Here is a 21,048-nt window from a genome sequence, read left to right on the forward strand (position 1 = left end):
TATGATAATCCTCTGATTTTTCAAATAATATGAAATATGTTGAACTAGAATTTGATTTAGATTCAAGGGGTTAAATTGCTTGATCTTGAATCTTCGTCTTCAAACTTGGATTTGAATTATTCGTCGCAAACACTTGTATGATTATGATGAATAATAAATGTGAACAAGTAACTTGATCTTGAATGTCTTGATATTTGTCTTTGTTCTTGATCTTGAACTTGAACTCAAACCTAACTGCTTGAACTTTGTAGCTTTGTAGAGAATTTGCGGCCTTTGATCCACGAGCTCTCTTCTTGCTTTTTGTTCTTAAAAAAACCTCTGAGAATAATGAGGACCCCTATTTATAGTTGTAGGGAGTGGTATCTCTTTGTGATTTGATTGGTCGGTTTGAACTGACCAATCAGATGCCTTTGGTGAAAAGCTTCAATTTGATTGGTCAGAACATGTCACATATACACGTGGCATTATTCTAGTGGCTCAATTAATTTTACTTGGATTGCCAAATAACTTTGACATGTGGCATGATTTTAGTGGCTTATTTAATTTGACTTGGATTGCCACCTAACTTTGGCACATGGCATGATTCTAATGGCTCATTTAATTTTACTTGGATTGTCATATAACTTTGACACATGGTGTAATTTTGGTGGCTCATTTAATTTGACTTGGATTGCCACATAACTTTGACACGTGGTGTGCTTTTAGTGGCTAATTTAATTTGACTTGGATTGCCACATCATTTGGACTATTTTCTTGAATTTAATATAGTTTAAATTAATTTACGGATTTAAATCTAATAAAATTTTAATGATTACAGCTATAACCTGTTAGTATCTTACTGTTAGGACTTAAAAGATAAACAATCATGTTATAACTAGTAATAAAGTGTCTTATAACTGTCATTTATAAAACTTTCACTTAAATTTATCGCATATTTAGCTGGAGGTATTATTTAAAATATGTGTAAAAAATAATATTATAATCTAGTAATTTATTCTATATAGAAGGTTGCGACTTAGAGCGTGTATCTTTAACACACCTTTTCATGTATGGGCTAGATTTTTATTTTGTTTTTATGGATCAAATACATTAAATTATTTTTTGGTAAGGTAACGGTAAAATTTGAATTCAAAATTTCCATATTCTGTGATATCATAATAAAGTGTGTTATTATTTCACCTAAATATTTAAATGATCAATTAAGGGGGTCCCTAAGCACAAGAAAATGTTATTTGTTGATGTTAATTAGAGGATTTCTGGACTTCTCTAAGTTTGTTGCTTTCGTAAAGCTTTTGGCCTAATAGGTTTTACAAACCATATTATACCTAAATAATCCAAAGGTACCTCACCCTAGAGAGTAGACATGCACCTAATTATAAGGCATGTCAAATGATGATTAGTTTAAATTTGTTTTCTTTCAAATATGTATTTGATTTTACTTACAATTTTTAGACAAAACATCATCATTCTTGTCATTTTCAAACTATCTATATAGACTATAGCATTAGGTACTGCTTTGTCTCTATATCTACTCTTTCAATATATTCCACACGTTTAGCTCTTTACATAGGTAAACTCTTGCCTACTTTTTCTAGATTTTCATGTCTGCCTTCAATTCAACAACTGCATATAACAAAAGGGAATTGTAATTATGAAATAATGTTACCAACGAGGGTTGTGATAGAGTAATTAGTACTTCTTTATCATTCAATAGAGATTTTGGATGCAAATTCTGGCTATGAAATTGTTTTTGTTGAGGAACGCTTTATTTTTCAATGTGAATTTTTCAGCGTGAATTTACATTTAATCAAATTCTAATGCTGATATTGAATACAATATTGGACAATTCAAAATATTAATTGTTTCATATTAGAACTTAATTAATGAGAAGTCAATTTTAAAATACGTGATCGTGATGCAGTAATGAATTCTATGATACTAGTAAAATTTAGGGGGTATCAAATTGATGGGTTGAGCTGAATTTCAGAGTGTTAAAATGGATTGAATTATTAAATGGGTGGGTAATTAACCTAATTAAATGTTATTTGGGCTGAAGCGGATTGGGTTGAAAATTAGCTAAAAATCAAGTTATATCCGTCCAATTTTTACCTTCAAAAAAATCCTTATAATTTGTTTGGGTACCTAATAAAACTGTTTCCTTAGTAAAGGAGGGTTTTGCTGGCTTGCTAACAAGCTCATGCAAATCCCTTTGCTTTTTTTTTTTTCAAAATGAAAAAAGAAGACAAATTCATTTTTCTACTGAAAGTGCTTTTGTTGAGAATAGGGAAAACTTATATTATGATAATTAAAAACATATATAAAAAAATATCTTTTAAAAATATTTAGACAAATTTCTAATGGGTCAATTTGAATATCATATCAATTCAATTTTTAAAAAGGTTAAATTAAGCATGTCAAAATAAACCTAATTAATAAAATAAGTGGATTATTAATCTGATCAAGCATAAACGAATTGGATGATCATGATTTTTGGACTTTATTTTTCCACCCCTAGTGAAAACCAACTGGTTTTTTTCCCCACATATCAAATTACAGCAAATGATAGTAAAATGGCATTCAAACAATTGGAAACTAATGTAACTAGTAATTTACGTGGAAGACTGTCAATGGATTAACTTAAATTCAATTTGCTTTTTGACTTCACGTCCAAGAAGATTAAATCAAGCTTGCTTATGCCCATAAACAACATTGATATTTTCTTCTAGCAAGTCTCAAAGTGAAAAAATGTTGTTTCATTGAATTTGGAAATAACTTAATTAATTATTCCAACCAAGAAAAAAACTTAATTAATTATAGAATGAGTACAATATAATCCAATGATGTCACGGGATAAATTTGTCAATAAGGAGTTGAGAGGAAGGTAAGATATGCTGAGCAAATTAGTTTCTCTCTTAATTTTTATCATCTATTCACTTCATTTAAAATTGCATACATCGTCAGCATAGAGATTTTTTACACTATTAGGTCGTTATCATTAGTTATAACAAATAACTTATAAATAATTTTTGGCTGACTTGATAATATGAAAAAATATTTTTTTGCATTCATGGTGTATGTAGCTAAAATTATGATCACTCCGCTAATAGTTATTATCTAAAATCACTTTCTTTATTGAAAAAAAATAAAATCAAGAAAAGAGATGATTTTCTGATAATAATAATTATTAATTAAATGAGCATATGAAAAATCTCGAGACCGAAAGAGAAATGAGAAAACATTTGAAAAACAACAATATTGTTTGATTTTACGCAACAAACTTGGATTAAATTTGTCATTTAAAAAAATAGCTTATAGACTATAGTTCTAACCTTCTAAGAAACTTCCTCATGGATGATTTACGAATAGTCTATTCAAAAGGAAGGTGGTTGTTTTTTGCTTTGTTGACTACAAGGAGACAAGTATATATAAACTAATTTAACTGACTTAAAATATTTTTTTGTTCATTTGAAGAAAATGTTAATCATGCTAAAGGATTCATGAATTAATAATTAATCATTATTCAAATAGCAAGTGAGATTTTAAGTCGTGTCCAACTGTCCATTACGTAGAGGTGTTGATCTTTGTTGTAAAAACTGTCTGCTTAAAAAATAATAATAGACGGCAGTTTGATGCACAAAACATCTCGTGTTAATTAGCAGGGTTTGAAGAAGAGCCACATTCGAAGGGGTATGATGTATACAGCTAGGCGCGGATATATCTTTCGACGCAGAGCATAAATTTATGCATAAAAAATATTAAAATTATAACAAATAGTAGACATATGAACCCATAACTTTAAAATCTAATGAATTTAATATTAAAAATCTTAAAAGGTTGAACCAGCAGAATTTAAATCTTGAATTCGCTTTTGTAGATAGCCTATATTCTAATGCAAGCATTAGTGCGAAAATTAATTGGCTTGATAATACATATCAATCAAGAAATTTAATTATCTTATTTTTCATAAAAGAAAGGGTGTTCCTAGGCTAAATTGAACTAAGAAGTCTACTATATTACAAAACTTCCAAATCAGTAGGCAATTATTTACCACTGTTCCATATATCTGTACTCATATCTGTTAACTGTATTTAAATTCCTAATTTAGGCACTTATATATTAACAATGTTCCATTTATATATATAGATGATAGGATTATTGTACATGAAGGGAAGGGAAATATGTTTGAGGGTTTTTGAGGCTTATTTTTCTTCTAAATGTTCTTTCTATTCTTTTGTTGATCTGTCTTTTTAACTCACACAACTATCTCTTATATAGATATTAGAGATAGAAAATGAAGGGTTTAAAACACGCTACGTGGCCCAATTATTGATGGCCGGCAACCTGATAAGATTTTTTTAATAATGCGCGTCGGGTGCTTAGTGGGCCTTATCGTCACATGCATTATGAATTCATCTTTCTGACTGACTGACACACGTGTGCTTGTCAACAGTTTTTTCCTTGGAGGGTAGTGATAAAGTGACAGCACTTACAAGACATTTGTGAGTTTCCCCACATGACACATTATTATGTACTACTTTTTATATAATTGGTCTGCAATTCACAAGTATCTTATCTCTGTAGCATCTTGATCTTATATCCGTACAAATATTTATCGTCGTGTCTGTATCATTGTTATCGTTATCTTTGTATCGTATCCAGAACTTAAGTATCCAGATTATACAAGGCAATGGAGTCGAAGCTCATGCGTGAATCATCATCTTCATATGGGTCTTGAGCGTCTTGATAATTATTACTTCCATATTCTTTATTAGAACTTGGAGTTCTGATTGGACTGGTGTTGGTATCTTCGTCTAAGTTTGGAAGCAATCTATCACATATATAAACTATTGCTCCAATGTACAGTAAAAATAATATTTTACACAATCAATACAATTTAATTTGTGATAAAAGTTACTTGCGCTATTTTTCAAGTCACACTACACCAAAAATAATCTTTAGCGGTAATTAATTAACGACAATAGCTTAATTGCCACTAAAAATATCTTTTTAGAGGCAATTAGCATTATTTGTAAATGTCGCTAAAGCTTATAGCGACATTGGATCTAATAACAATTAACTAATGCCGGTAAAAGTTTTAACACTCTTTATTAATGTGCATATTTATTGCCGCTAAAAGTTATTTTTGTTGTAGTGTCACTAACTCCACTAATTATGGAAAATTCCTTTTAAAAAATTCAATTGTCAGTATATTAAAGTTAAATCCAAAAGATAATTGTTGAAGCTATTTCCATTTTTTCTAGATATGGAAACAATCTTCACACAAATATAAGATAAAACTGCATACAATAAACTTTTATAATTCGATCTTTCTTTGAATTCTGTGCAGAACGAGAGTTTAATCCATTGGCTGGCTGCTTTTTTTTTTTTTTTTTAAAGTAAAGTGTCTAGAAGCAATATTTCTTCTAGTAAACGTAACAATGAGCAAATAACCAGGAAATGAAAGTGACAGTTAGAACAATTTGACTTTTGTATAATATTTTCCATGGAAATAGTGAGGACTTTCTCTTTGGATTAGATTTTGATAGTAGAAAATAATTGCAACTGTCATTATCATCCATTGATAAAAATATATTTATAGTATAATATAGTTACTTGTAGGAAGAAATAACTAACAGATTGATCCATTTGTTTTTGGACCATTAATTGGAATATAATATTGGAGGGTTGAGTATAGTTTCAGTTAATCTCATTGGTCTCTTTTCTGGGAGTAGTTAAACGTAATAAAATCCTTGACGTGATTGTGAAAGCAAATACATACATGTAATTATCCCTCTCTTAATTACATACAACGGAGGGTTTGTTGTTCCCTAAGTTTCTGGTTCAAAATTTTGGTATGAATTTTTTTTGATAAGAAGCATTTTTTCTCGAGATCCTACACAATATAAATTCAAATTAATCGGACTTTAATATCTATACAATCGATTAAAAAAAACCCTCTTTCATCTCTCTCTTTATTTTCAGTTATTTATTCATATTCTATTCACTCTCTTCATTCTTTGGGTCAAACATTTTTTCCTCTCCTTTTTTTCTTCTTTGGGTGGGTGAGGGAGGGTTGCTTATTGTAAATTAACACTACTAGGATTGTTTGAAGGTTGTACAAGAAGATTGTTGAATTGGGTGTATTAGTAATGTTGATATTAGTTATATTGAAATTATTTTTTATGTATTATTTGATTTAGTGTATTAAAAATAATATGAATTGTATAATTTCATTAAGAAAATTATTGGTTCACAAAAATATCCTCCACATAAATGATGAACAAGATGTGAAAAAGGATTTGAGGGACAATTGTGACTTAGTCATGCGAATGTATGTATTAAAAACTCTTGCATTGCTAATACCATGATTTGCCATGTATTAATTATACATTCCATAATATCGGATAGAGTGTACAGTGTACTAATGTTTGTAGTCATACATGGGTTGAAAAAATATACAAAACAAGGTATTAGACTATTAGTAATACACAATTAATGCATGCATTATTTTTTTTTGATGCATCCTACCAAACGATCCTTTAGTGATTAACAAATTATTTAAGTGAATATCACTTTCTCCGTTTCAATTTATTTGTCTTACTTTTCTTTTTAGGATCTGTTTGGATGGGTTTATGGCTTTTGACTGATTTTTGTTATTTTGATTTTAAAATAGGAAAAATTACACAAAATAGACTATTTACCCAAATTGGACCCAACCCAATTTTTTTGTCTGTAATAGACTCATGGCCCAAACTGTTTACCCTCTTACCCCACTTTCTCCTTTTAATTTCGAGATGACGTTATGCTAACGTCAGTATCATTGCTATGAAATAATCTTTTGTGATACTTCATCGGTATATTGATATCATACGGTATCATATAGGATTGAGCTTAATTCTCTGTGATACCCTGTCGGTATATTAATACTCTATCGGTAGCATATAGGATTGAACTCTTTTTTTAAGAAATAAAAATACAATAATTAAGAGAAAATTATTAAAATCACAATCTTATTTATTAAACTCTAAATTAGTAGAAAATATATTCTTTGTGATATTCTGTCGGTATATTGATACCATATCGGTATCATTTAGGATTCAGCTTAATCCTCTGTGATATTTTGTCTGTATATTGATACCCTATCGGTATCATGTAGGGTGGCATTGACGTCATCGTGCGAATTTGAAAACAAATTATGTCATTTTAAAATAAAAGGGGTATGAAAGTAATGAGACATTTAAGGGTAAATATTTTTTCTTTTGGGGGTATAAGTGTTATTTTCCTTTAAAAATAAATGCTTAAATTTTTTTATCTATCCAAACACTATAAAAAGTGCTTAAAAACACCAATATAAGCCGATTCAAACAAACTATTCAATTTCAACTTTCCACGTGACATATTTAAACAAGATGAAAAGAAATTTTGGTACATTTGACACATCTTTAGTTTAAAATCACAATATTCAAAAGTCTTTTTTTACTTTCTTAAACTTTGTTAAATCAAAACCCGGCAAAGAAATTAAAACAGAGGGAGTAATATTTTAAGCTGACCTACCAAATGAGTAACTTGCCCTTTTATTTTTGGGGAAAGTGTTTAACCAATTTTACATTTTCGAGCCTTGAAGTTTTTCGACTCCATCCTACTAGTGAAGCCTTCAATAACAATGGAAAACATATTCCAGGGAAAGAACAGTTAAAAATAGCCTATACAACTCTAAATACAAAGGATATTATTGCAATTATATTTAAGTATAAAGAGGGGAAAAGAATTTTACACATTTGACTGTTTGTATGAGAAAAATATCTCCAAGTATGTTGGTGTGCTACTACTGTTGCTGCTGATGCTGTAAGTTGATTAGCTTATAGTATGCTCCATCTCTGTTCTCTACCAATGCAGAGTGAGTCCCTTGATCCACGATTTTCCCATCTTGTAAAACAGATATCTGATCTGCATTTTTTATGGTGGATAGTCGATGTGCCACGATGACCGTAGTCCTGTTTTGCATCAACCTGTCCAACGCTTGTTGAACTATACGCTCAGATTCCACGTCTAGAGCACTTGTAGCTTCATCTAATAGCAAGATTTCAGGGTTCTTAAGAACAGCTCGGGCAATGGCTACTCTTTGCTTCTGTCCACCGGACAATTGAACTCCTCGCTCCCCAACTTGGGTAGAGTAGCCATCAGGAAGAGCACTAATGAAACTATGTGCATTAGCAAGCTTAGCTGCTTGAATCACTTCTGCCTCAGATGCTCCCTCTTTTCCATAAAGGATGTTTTCATAGATTGTCGTGGCAAAGAGTGCTGGTTCCTGTTGGACCAGGCCAATGTGCTTTCTTAGAGAGTTGAGCTTTAGTTTCTTGATATCTTTGCCTGTGTAAATTCACATCACCAATATGATTAAAGCAATCTATGGTGAAATTCTAGTTCAAAAAAGTATAGGTCCAAACTTACCATCAATGATCACTTTCCCAGATATTGGATCATAGAACCGTAAAATGAGAGCCAATACTGAGCTTTTACCAGAACCACTCTGCCCTACTATCGCCATACTCTTTCCTGCATGCACTCTCATATTGAAGTGTTTGAAAATGTGAACATGGGGTCTTGCAGGATAGCAGAACTCAACATCCTTAAACTCAATTGTTCCCTCAACCCCAGTTACCTCCTCTCCAGTGTTGGTTAAAATTTCTGTCTTCCGATCAAGCACTTCAAATACTGATGCTACCATCTGGTTTCCTTTTATAAGATCTGGTGCCATAGCAAGGGTCTCTCCCATAGCCAAAGCAGTTACAATCAAAACCATAAACGATTTCATAACAGCTTTGAAGCTGGTTAGCTCCTTCCCCATCAAAACGGAACCATACCTATACAAGGTTTAGGAAGAATATATGTTAAAATATTGCGAGCTCAAATGAAAACCTTATTGGTACAAGGCGGTAATCTAAGTAAAATAAACAACTGTCATAATGTATGCGATTGGTTATCTACTTGCTAAACTTGTAGTAACTTTTTCCCCCTGTGGATAGTTTGTAAATATGTGAAAGAAGGTGGTAAATTTATCTAGTCTCAAAATTGTCGCCATGTGTATGTAAATTATAAGTATGCCACAGCACTACATTGAACTACAAGCTTCCTCCGCTACTCAAAGAAATTCCCAACAACAAAGCAAAAAGATGAACAATTTAGATAACTAAAAACTTGAGCAGCTTACCATAAGGCAAGGGCGTAAGAGGAGAAGATGAAAAACTGAGAGATGCCATACAAGATACCGGCAGTCTGTCCCCTCCTAAATGAACGCTTTGCAGGTTCAACAAGTTCACGGGAATAGAGATCAGTTACCTTCTCCTCAGCACAGAATGCTGCAACAGTTCTGATGTTACTTACAGCCTCACCGGCAAACATGTTTGCTCTGAGATAGGCTTTGCTCAAGTCACCACCAAAGCCTGACATAAAGAGTTTCTGAAAGAATAACAATCCCTATCAACATAATGATATGAAAGATATAATGACAGATGCGGATGAAGGGAATAGATTGAACCTCGCTGATGTGACCACTAACGATAAGTGGGTACATAGCCATGACTATAAGGGTGAGCCTCCAATTCAAGATGAATGCAATGATGAAGGAAGTGGCCACCAAACCCACATTCTGTAGGAGAATAGTAGAGCGATCAACCACTACAGTTCGCAATAGAGTAGCATCACTTTCCAATCGTGATGCAAGTGTAGAACTTGAGTTGTTCATCTCATCAAACCATCCTATCTCATTTCTTAGCATAGCTGCAACCAATAAAGAAGAATGTTAGGGAACTTTTTATTTGAATAAGACGGACAAAAAAAGGACTCATAATAAGAAAACAGATATCAATGCAACATATCAACAAATGTAGGAAAGGTGTGATTCATATTTATCTGAAATCATTAAATATAGAAAAAAATTATTTCTGGATTAATGATTTCAGATAAATATGAAGCATCATAGCTTTCTTACATTTAGAAGTCATTTATAGATACAAGTTAAGCAATTTATCGGTTAAAGGACTGATACTAAGAAAACAGAGATGAGTGAAAAGTTTCAGAAAAGAGTACAACAGTCATCTTCTAAAATTAAATATGATTAATAGTATCAACGCAGTTAACCAAAGTTTTGCAATGCGACAGAAATTATGCAATTACAGTTCTTCATATTTACATGATAAGCAACCTCTCGTAAAGTAAAAACATTGGTTATTGTATGATTACCAGAGAACATCATTTCTCTCACGCGAAGAGTAAGCCGCTCTCCTATGATTCCAAAGCAAGTATGTGCAATGGCATGAACGATGACGGTTAATACTGCACCGACACAAAACAGGAAACAAATCTTCTTCACTTCGTGACGTGTTGTGTCCCAATCCATGTAGTAAGACACAAGGGCCTGTGACACCCCTAAGGCAAAGAGAGGCATCTGGGCTCCAGCAATAAATGCACAGATAGTTCCAATAACTCCATAATGCCATTCAGGACGAATCATTGAATACAATCTCCTTGCGGAAATATTTGGTGAGTTAACATCCTCTACACCACCAGCACCAATACCGCTAACAGATTTTTCAGAACGAAAGCTAGCTCCACGGCTTCGAGTTGTCGATCGGGATAATTCACGGGAATACCTTATGCTGTAGAAAAAAGATAAAGCAAATTATGCATATAATGATTGAAAAATCAGTCTGACTGCTTATAAGCAAGAAACACCACCTTTTATTATTTGTTTCGAAGCTGCGCGGACTCTTCACTTTCGATGCCGCACCCGTGTCGGATTCTCCAAAAATACACTACTTCTGGTGAATCCGACACGCACCCTTTGACATTTTTGAAGAGTCCGAGCAACATAGATTTGTTTGAACCCTCATTCGCAGAAATTGTCATCAAATGCATGACAGTACGGAGCTGACTCCAATACAACAATAAAGAGGATATACATCACATTCTGATGTAGTTAGGAATGTATCAGCAGTAAATATTGTACCTATGCGGTCGTCCCATGGTTGGCTCTTGAGAAGGATGGAGATGTGAAGAAGCTGCTTGTTGAAGTTGAACAAGTGATGCATAGGCACCATTTGGTTTCGAAATAAGCTCTTCATGACTTCCAGTTTCTACTATCTTGCCATTGTTTACAACCGCTATGATATCAGCATTTCTAATGGTAGAAAGGCGATGAGCAACAATTACAGTTGTTCTTCCCAACATCACACGATCAAGAGCATCTTGTACACTTTTTTCTGACTCAGCATCAAGTGCACTCGTAGCTTCATCTAATAGAAGAATTGATGGATTCTTCACTATAGCACGAGAAATTGCAATTCTTTGCTTCTGCCCCCCAGATAACTGAACCCCTCTTTCACCAACCTGCAAATGACGTGGCCTCAGATATCTATGATATTATGTTTTATTAAAGTAAACTATCAGTCTTATGAGGACTTTCTTGAATATTTTGTTGAAAAGAGAGAAGACGACAAAAATCTAGTTGAAATTTGTTTTTCTTTAAACAATATACAAGAGAGCTCCTTAAGTAGGAGTTTTGAGTTAAGATAAGTTTCTTAAACCTTAGGATTTTTAATTATGTCATAACCATAAGAAAATTCTGCACAATTTTCTAAATATCATTTTCACTGACATATTTATTAAGAATATTCTACACAATATTTTCAATAATTCCCTTGATTTTCAAGGCAAACATTTCAACTCGAGACAGTGAAGCAACTTGAGTTTGCATCTTTTGAAATCAGAAAATACTAATAAACCACTAGAATAGAAAATAACTGCCTAGATAGTGCCTCTGAAGACTGAACAACCAACGGAAAGAAAAGCAGCACCAGAATTCTTCCCCTCAAATGATGCTGGTAATGCATAACGAAAGAAATGTTTTGCAAGCAATGTTTCAAGCGAATCTTGGCTGATCGATAGCAGATGCACAATTCATATGACTTATGACAGAGCTCTTTAAATATTCGAAGCCTACTGGAGTTGCAAAAATTAGAATTGGCCAAGACTCGGAAAGGTTTGGGAAGGTTTTGCACTGTAGTTGATATTTTCAATTAAACAGCCACATAAACACTGAAATGAGCTATGTGAGAACATTTAAGGCCAGTCAAAAGGAAGTACTTAGTATGCAATAAATAAATAGAAGCATCCATATAATTCTATTTGCAATAGCGTGACATCTCCTAGTGCATGCACAAATAGCTTGTGAAGGACAAACTGTACCTGAGTTTCGAACCTATCGGGGAGGTTGTTGATGAAAGTCATTGCCTCGGAAAGTTTGGCTGCACGTGCAATATCTTCTAGGCTAGCATCACTTTTTCCATAGAGAATGTTTTCCCTAATGGTTGTAGCGAAAAGAGAGGGTTCTTGATTTACCAGCCCTATTTGCTGCCTCAGCCACTTCAAGTCCAGGTGCCTAATATCACATCCATCCAATAATATCTGTCCCGAGAGCGGTTCATAGAAGCGTTCAATCAAAGATATAACTGTACTTTTCCCTGATCCACTTCCTCCCACAAGAGCTACAATCTTCCCCGAGGGAATATTAAGAGAGAGCTTGTCAAAGATCACCACATCGGGACGAGATGGATAACTAAAACATACATCTTTAAATTGTATGTATCCATCTACTTTGCTCAGCTGTTGACCACTCTTGGAGCTGGTTTTACTGATAGTATCTCGTTCAATCATCTTAAAAATAGGATAGGCAACTGACTTAGCCCTGAGGAATGCTGTAATATCTGGTGCTGCCTGCCCCAGTGACCTGAGAAGCAGTTAAAGTTAAATTGAAGCCAAGATTCTGCATAAACATAAAAAAAGCTGCGCAGCTAGTGAGAGCACCTACTTTATGACCATACAAAGTCTGAAGTCAAGATGTATGCAATGGATAACTTTCCAAGTGGCATAGAGGCACAAAATGACCTCTATAAACTAAGGGAAAAGTTTGACAAAGTATAGAAGTAACAAGTAACTTGATCAATAAGGATGAGACATGATATAATAGACATCTGGTTTCTTCCTGATTTTTCATTAGAGCATGGCCTATAAAGGGTAACTTTATAAATTGCTCTAAAATCTGAAATCTAGAAAAGATTACTGGATGTATTATCTATCTTTTAACCAATAGAGACACATTGAAATAACCAACTTCTCTAAACACAAATCAGGTCATTGAAATTCTCCGCATTACAAGACAGCAAAATTATGTAGTTTGAATTCAGAGCAACTGGTTGACCTAACAGAATAACCTGCCTTATCAGCTAGCCATAACTAATCTGATTTCTTTGTTGAATGTAAAAAAGTTTTCTTGGGAGAAGAAAACTATACTTGGTATTCTTCACATCCAACAACTCCAAAAGTTTGAAGCAATAGGACTAAGATCAACTAGTGATTCTTGGTTTATCAACACAAAAGCAGTATGAATAAGAATCGGCTTTGACACAACAGCTCAATTCCATCAAGAATCACTACACTGTCATGAAAGAGGTTATTCGTTATATATCATATATGATTAGTGATGAGATTCAGAGAAACACCGGATTCTCAAGAAAAGAGGGCACTAATCTCAATTAATACTCGTAATAGTTTAATTGTTTAAGATTGTGCTGTAAGAGCATTTTGGAATTGAGTATGAAAAGCAAAAACTTACAGGCCAGCAATGACAACATTGAGCATGGTCGTGAAAGAATCTCCTCCATTTGCAATATTCTTGTGCACAACAATGCTAGTAAACCACACAAGCAATGACCAAGAAAGGAAAAGGACACAATGCAAGGTGCCCAAACCCAAGCCCTTGGCCAATCCAGCTTTCTTCCCATACTTATAAGTGTTAAACAAGGCACCTTTATATGATTTTACCGCCTTCTCTTCTCCAGTAAATGCTTGCACTGTTCTAATATTAGCTACAACCTGAAAATTGCAAAAGATCACTAAGAATAGAGCAACAATTAGGAGGATTAAAATGTTAAATGGGGCTACTATTTATATCAATACTCATTAACGCATGATCCTTTCTTGAATAAACTACTCTGCCGTCCTAATTTATATGACACTCTTTTTCCTTTGGATCGTCCACTTTCGATACAATTTTCAAAAATTCACACTCTATTAACATTTACCAACTTTTGGACCACTGTCTTAATATTTTCCTCCACTATCACAAATATATAATTTGTCAATCTTTACATGTTAAAACACATGTCTAGTTAGATACAATCATAAAAACTGGGAAGCTTGGAGTATATTTCTTTTGCCAAATAAACTGTAAAAATGAAGGGCAAATTTGTACCAAGTTATAATAGCAGTGGTATATTTGGACCAAAAATATTACAAAGGATATATTTAAACTATTTTTTGTAGTACGTGGTATACTTGGCCCTTTTCCGTTCATTAATTAGTATGACATACTAATCAAAGAGTTTTGTCAAACAGTTGGAGTGCATACCTCTTCAGCAATCTCTCCAGCTTTAATATAGGATTTGCGGACTCGAGCAATGAGACCAATGGTAACATAGGCATAAATACCACCAGCAAGAGCGATGAAAGGCACAATTGAAAGCGTCACCAAACTGATTTGCCATACTCTTATGAACCCAATTGTAAAACCAGCTAAGAAACGGCTGATATAGTGCATGAAATTCCCTGCCTGCATCACCACCAACCATTTCCATCATGCTCATTAAAATGCTTCTAGTCACACTTAATTTCACAATGATAAGTGCCGCCGGGGGCGGAGCCACCCTGGGCTTGAGAAACTAGGACTCAAAATTTTGAAAAAGTTTTTGCACTTGTCGTTGAAGGTTCATTACTTAATAAGGCACAAAATCTCATTCATGTCCAAATTGATGTTAACATAGGTAACTAAAACTAATTTATTTATTAATGGAGTATGTTTGTGAATAGTGAATTGGAAGTATTTAATAAAAATACTTTCTTACAAGGATAATAAAAATTTTGAGGAGAAAGCTAGTATTTCAATTCTCAACAAAATGCATTCTTTACCATTTGACTTTAAGAACAATATTTTCGCAAAGAGTGCATGCTTTAGATTTCTAAATGAACATATTGACTAAATTAATTATTCAAGTGGAGTTACATTTGTTTATACTAAAGTAATATATGGTACGATACATCAACAGCCATATACTCCTTCGATTCTAAAATAAATGAGTTTTTGGGTGTGTCACACTTCACTGCTTAAGAAAATTAATCAAGAATATTAATTAAAGAATAATTTGTCATCATTACTTTGTGCTTCTTCCTAAACTTTTTTTTAAGACTGAGATCATCAGTCCCCACAAGAAATTTGTTTATATTGAAACGGAGTAAAAAATGGTATACTTTGTAAATAATAATAATAATAACAATTAAAAAAAACTCAAATATGTTATCGAACTTTGAAAAAGACTCATTTATGTCATTCGTTAAAAGATTGACTTATTTATGTCATTGTTGTTTGAGAAAATGTCCATTCATGTCATTATTTTTTAAACTTCGATTTTGTAAAACTATTTTTACATGTGGCTAATTATCTTTCGACAATGTCATTAATTTTTATTTTTTAAAAAAAAGAAAAAGACAACCTAACTAAACAAGACCCCAAACAATTTTTAAAAACTTTTCAATTGGGATTTTGGATCAAATGTACTCTTTTTGTTCATTTTTTCTCATAAAACACCAAGAACTCGCAGATTTGCAACTTCTTCAATTCATCACGAAATCACCTCAAATTTCAAGAGTAACGTTCCTCCGAGCTAGATACCAAACCCAATATCTTTTGAACTCGAATTAAATCTTACTTAACAAGTCTCACATGAAATTTCTTCAAAGTTTCAAGACTTCGACAACCTAATAGTAGAATTTTCTCCACAACTCCAAATCACTTGAAATTTTGAATGTAAACTCAAAAACACTATGGAACAAGATGCTAGTGTCAAAAACAGCAAGCAAAACACTAATCAAAACAAATTTTCAAAATTTTGGGACTGATTTTCATTTTTTTTAATATGGATGGTTTTTTTAATTCCACAAATTGTATTAGAATTTTCATTTTTAAAAAAAAAATTAATTAGTGATGTGGCCAAATTATAATTTGTCACGTGTAAAAAATAATTTTGTAAAATTGTAATTAAAAGATAATGGCATGGATAACTGTTTCTCAAACAACAATAGCATAGATGAGTCAACATTTTAACGAATGACATAAATAAATTTTTTTCTCAAAATCCGATGACATATTTAAGTTTTTCACTACCAACCATATAGGAGCAACATATGAGTCACATGGAGTTCTTTTTTATTATATTATTATATTTATTGTTCTTCGATTGATGAGTATCACATTCATGTTTTGAGAAACATTCCAAAAAAGTAGTATTAAAAATAAAATTATTTTAATCACATTCTACTTGGAAATCCAACTGCCCCCCAGAGAAAAATAAGAAAAATTATGCCCGTAACACCAAAATTTCAATTTTGATCTAAGAAAAAAAAAAGAAAAAAAAACAAAAAATTAATCAATGCCACCAAATAGCATTTACTCTTTTTTCCAGATTAGCAGCAGAGAGTTAAAGCCTTTTCCCATACTTCAAAACCTAAGGCCCAAATTTTCCTTCAACGAATAACATGATGTAATCTTGAAGCTCCCAACTACTAACAACTATAGAAAAAATCAACTACCTTCGGGAGAAAAAAAAAAAAGGAGAAAAATACTTGTCGGAAGTAAAGAGAAGGAACAGTCTCAATAAAATTAGTGATCTAAAATCAAATTTTAATGTTAGGCGTATTTTATGTGCATCTGCCCATGTAAAGGATGATAAATGAGGGTACCTTTTCAGAAATAGCATCCTGAACAATAATAATATCACTGGTAATTGCAGAAATGACTTCTCCAGTGGAAGCTTCAGTGTCAAAGAGACTTATATCTTGATTTAACATAGACTTCAAGTATGCCATTCTTATCTTTGCTGCTTGCCTTTCTCCAGTGTGCATCCAACAAGCCACCTCTTTTTTTCAACAAAAAAAAATATTTATTAGGAATTTTTTCATATATATTAAATGAAGTAAAAACGAGAAATAAGCTCAAACCTATCCATGATGCAAATAATATCACCACGCTTAGGTATACAAAATCCAATGAATACTGCAAACAACAATCCAAAATGAACATAAGCTCCTCTCAAAATAATAATAAAACATTAATTAATCGATTCTATTTTCAATTATTTTAACATATTGTAGTAAGTAATTAATCTGCTTATTTTTAAGGTTAGTTGGAGCTTTATTTTCACACTATTAAAGAAAAATAGAAATTAGCTTCGCCCTTAATTTGTTGATAAATAGTCCATAGTTAACAATAGGATTAGCACGGTGTTTTATTGTACAAATTATCTATTAGTAATTTCTGTTCTTTTGTTATGGAATGACTTTCTGAGATAATAATAATTATTAATTAGCTGAGTGGTCACCAGAAAAATTAGAGTTAATTTTTCTTATTGTCACTCAATTAATAGTTATTATCTTAAAAAGTCATATTTCTTCTTGATTTCAGTTTTCTTTAACAAATAAAATAACTTCCTGAGATAATAAATATTAGTTGAGTGACTATTCAAGTCGATGAAGAAGCAAGAACATTGTGCATATGTTAATTACCTTGGCAACTTTGTGAGAAGTTTGAGCAGGAAAAAGGTAAGCTAGACCAGCAATATTAATCATCTTGCCAAAGAAAATGAAGAAAACAGGTACAGAAGCACCATGTATACAAGCACCAATAGATCCAAGAAACATCAACAAGTAATCATAGGAATCAGCAAAAGAGAAAAGCTTCAACAATGAAACTTTCTGATGAGGCCTTTTCCTAATTTCTTCTTCATTGTTATCTTTCTGCTTCATTTTCGAAATGCCGCCGCTCTCGACAGATAATGCATGACTTTCTTGTTGGCTCATTTTTTTTTGTTTTTAACTAGACTTATGAGCAATAAAGAAACAAAAGTTTTCCTTCTTATAAAAAAAGAGAGTAATGAGGTGGGGTGGGGGATGGGAAGAAAGGTGAGGTAATTAAGTAGATTAAGGTAATACTCACTTGTTCCGTCTTAAAATAAGTGTCACTTTAAGACAAAAAACAGTGAGTAATTATTTTCAACTATAGAGTACTTGCATTTTGATACAGAATATAAAAATAAAGAAGATTTTTGAATCTTTTGATCTTAAACTAAGAATATGTAGAATGTACTAAATATTCTTTAATTTTATGATGTTATACATGTTAGATGGAAAGTTAAAACTAAATAGTTTTCAAAAAGTAAAAGATTCATTCTTGTTAAAACAAACTAAAAAAAAAGTAAATCAAACGATTAACATGAAAAAAAAGAGGATAATTTAGTACTTTACTTTGTATTTATTGACATAAAATGAGGTAAACTAATGACACATATGTTGAGACGTGAGACGAGGAGAGTATTGAGACGTGAGAAAATGTCAAGGCAATGGAATGAGCAAAGACAGTTGCAAAAATTAAATTATGCAACAACCCGCCACCAAGGTTGATTGGTTGCCAAGAGACTCAACCCCTATCCGACTATTTTATGTGATATCTTCCTTTCTAATTTATTGCAAAAAGATGATATATTTTTACATGTTAAGATAATTAATTTTTTATTATTTTTTACAAAAATAGTTATGAAGTATTTTAGATTATAAATTTAAGAGATAATTTTCTTTCGGTAAACTTTGTTTTCGATCGAATGTCATCTGGACATAATGAATATTGGTTTTTAACTTATTATTCCAACTTAATAATCCATTTTTAATGAACGGTTAATCGTACTCCCTGTTCCCTTTTATGAAAAATAATTCGCTTCTTTTGCTGGTCCATTATAAGAAATCATGAAGAAATTAATTGTTTTTTTTAAAAAAACATTACTCTTATTATTTAAGTAACTAATAAAAGTGTAAAGAGCCCGTTTGGATGGGCTTAAAAAAAGTAACTTTTATGTATGAAGTGCTTTTAGAAGTTTAAAGTGCTGAAAGTTATTTTTATAAATAAGCAGTTGAGTGTTTGGATAAAAGTGCTTAAATGAGGAAAATTATGTGAATTTTTGGGTTAAAAGAATAAAAATGGTAGTTTGAGAATTTAGTTAAAATAGAAGGGATATAAAAGTAATTTTCATGGTCAAAGAAAATGACTTTAAGCACTTAACAAAAAAAAAAGTTAGGAATCCTAACTTTTCATTTTTGACTGACTTTAAGAACTTTCTGGCTTAAAGTTAACATTAGGCAGACACATCCAAAAACTGAAAAAGGGCTTTAAGTTGATTTTGACCAACTTAAAGTCAATCCAAACGGGCTCAAAGTCTCTCAACAAAGGACTAATAAAAGGAAAGCGTCAAGTCGGTCAATACTCAATAGAGGATTAATAATATTTTTTAGTACTGAAAACAAAAACTTAACAACTATTTTTTTAAAGAGAAGTGTCAAGTCAATCAATAGAAGACTAATAAATGTAGCTGGTCTTGGGTAATATAATATTTAGAGTCCGTTTGGATTGATTTAAAAAAAATAATTTTTATATATAAAATGCTTTTAGAATTTTAAAGTGATGAAAATTATTTTTATAAATAAGCAGTTGAGTGTTTGGATAGAAGTGTTTATGTTGAAAATAAGTGTTTGAATTTTAGGGTTAAAAGAATAAAAAAAGTAGTTTGGAAATTTAGTTAAAATATAAGGGATATAAAAGTAATTTTTATGGTCAAACAAAATGGCTTTAAGTTTTCTAAAAGTTAGAAATCCTAACTTTTTATTTTTGACTGACTTTAAGAACTTTATGGCTTAAAGTTAACATTAGACAAACACGTTCAAAAACTAAAAAGGAACTTTAAGTTGGTCAAATCCAAACGGCCTCTAATGTTTGAAACAAAGTAGTATAAATTAAGTGAAAATTTCGGTCTCCACAATTTTGCCGCTGGAATTAAAGGTCATGAGGACCTTGATCTCTCTATATACTTAATCACGTGTAATCATTAATAAACACCTAAACTCTACTATCTATCTTAGTTGGCATATATTAATCATGTGGAATCATTAATAAACACCTACACTGTACTATCTATCTTAGGACACTTCAAACTCATTGGTATGATATGTGTGTCTCTAAGGGTCTCTCATGGCTTACCAAACCATGTATTTAGACAGCCAGATAACTACTAGAAAATAGAAATTAGCAATGGATATATATAATTACGTAATTATACAACAAAAATTTTATGCTAAATTCATTTCGCTGTTGATTAGTGATAAATTATAAGAAAATTCAATTCGTTTTTTTTTTTTTTTTTGGGGGGGGGGGGGGGGGTTCATTTGGTGTCCGTTACCCACATTGAGGCCCAATTAAATTTGGATTCGTGTCGAAAAGTGTCACATTGAAAGATAAAGCGCTCCCTAACAAATCCGAGATCGACTTTTGGTTAAGAATAAAGGAGTATTTAACACTCTACCACAACCCTGATCAGAAGAAAATTCAATTAGTTAAGAGTTCTTTATAATTAGCAAGAAATTAGCTTGGATTACCGACAACTTTCTTTAAGTAGTTTCATATTTTCTTGTAACTGATGTATACGTAAAAAGCTCCATACAGCCTCCGAAACATTTTACTATTTTTTCGTTCATTAAAAAACAATAAATATATATGATAGAATTTATTATTAACTTATTCTTGTTTAATAAAATAGATTAATTTCTTCGCCTTAAATAATATGCAATTAATGACATAACTGACAACTTTAATTTTGCGTTCTTAAATTGATTATTATTTCTAGATAATTTTTAAATTTTTTTGAAACATTAAACATTTTAGAAAAAACAAGAATGTTTATTACTTAGCCTCTCCTCCTTTTAAAATATCTTTTTATAAGGGATCGTTTGATTTGAATATACGTTATATTGAAATTAGTTGTTTTGATATTATTTTGATTAATTATTTAATTATTAATAAAAAAGAATCGTATTTATTTTTATTAATAAGGACAATAA

General features: G+C 31.8%; 1 protein-coding gene across 1 annotated transcript; it reads right to left on the reverse strand.

The window, feature by feature from the left end:
• Positions 1 to 7,558: 7,558 nt before the first annotated feature.
• On the reverse strand, positions 7,559 to 18,003 carry LOC129889681 (ABC transporter B family member 2-like). Its single transcript, XM_055965093.1, has 12 exons — positions 17,674 to 18,003; positions 17,110 to 17,164; positions 16,852 to 17,027; positions 14,468 to 14,668; positions 13,673 to 13,932; positions 12,247 to 12,787; positions 11,009 to 11,388; positions 10,243 to 10,658; positions 9,539 to 9,780; positions 9,212 to 9,459; positions 8,452 to 8,864; positions 7,559 to 8,370 (listed from the first exon to the last, which is right to left on the reverse strand). Exons 1-12 carry the CDS (start codon positions 17,965 to 17,967, stop codon positions 7,826 to 7,828), a joined length of 3,771 nt encoding a protein of 1,256 aa, XP_055821068.1. The 5' UTR covers positions 17,968 to 18,003; the 3' UTR covers positions 7,559 to 7,825.
• Positions 18,004 to 21,048: the final 3,045 nt, after the last annotated feature.

Source organism: Solanum dulcamara, chromosome 5 (assembly GCF_947179165.1).
Source record: "Solanum dulcamara chromosome 5, daSolDulc1.2, whole genome shotgun sequence".
NCBI lineage: Eukaryota > Viridiplantae > Streptophyta > Magnoliopsida > Solanales > Solanaceae > Solanum > Solanum dulcamara.

Bases quoted from the DNA above. Each gene is read 5' to 3' on its own strand.
- LOC129889681 (XM_055965093.1), bottom strand. From the start codon at position 17,967: ATGAGCCAACAAGAAAGTCATGCATTATCTGTCGAGAGCGGCGGCATT. The intron at 17,028-17,109 runs GTTTGAGCTTAT...GTTGAAAAAAAG, and splicing joins ATTATTTGCATCATGGATAG to AGGTGGCTTGTTGGATGCAC. The intron at 9,460-9,538 runs GTTCAATCTATT...TTATTCTTTCAG, and splicing joins TTAGTGGTCACATCAGCGAG to AAACTCTTTATGTCAGGCTT.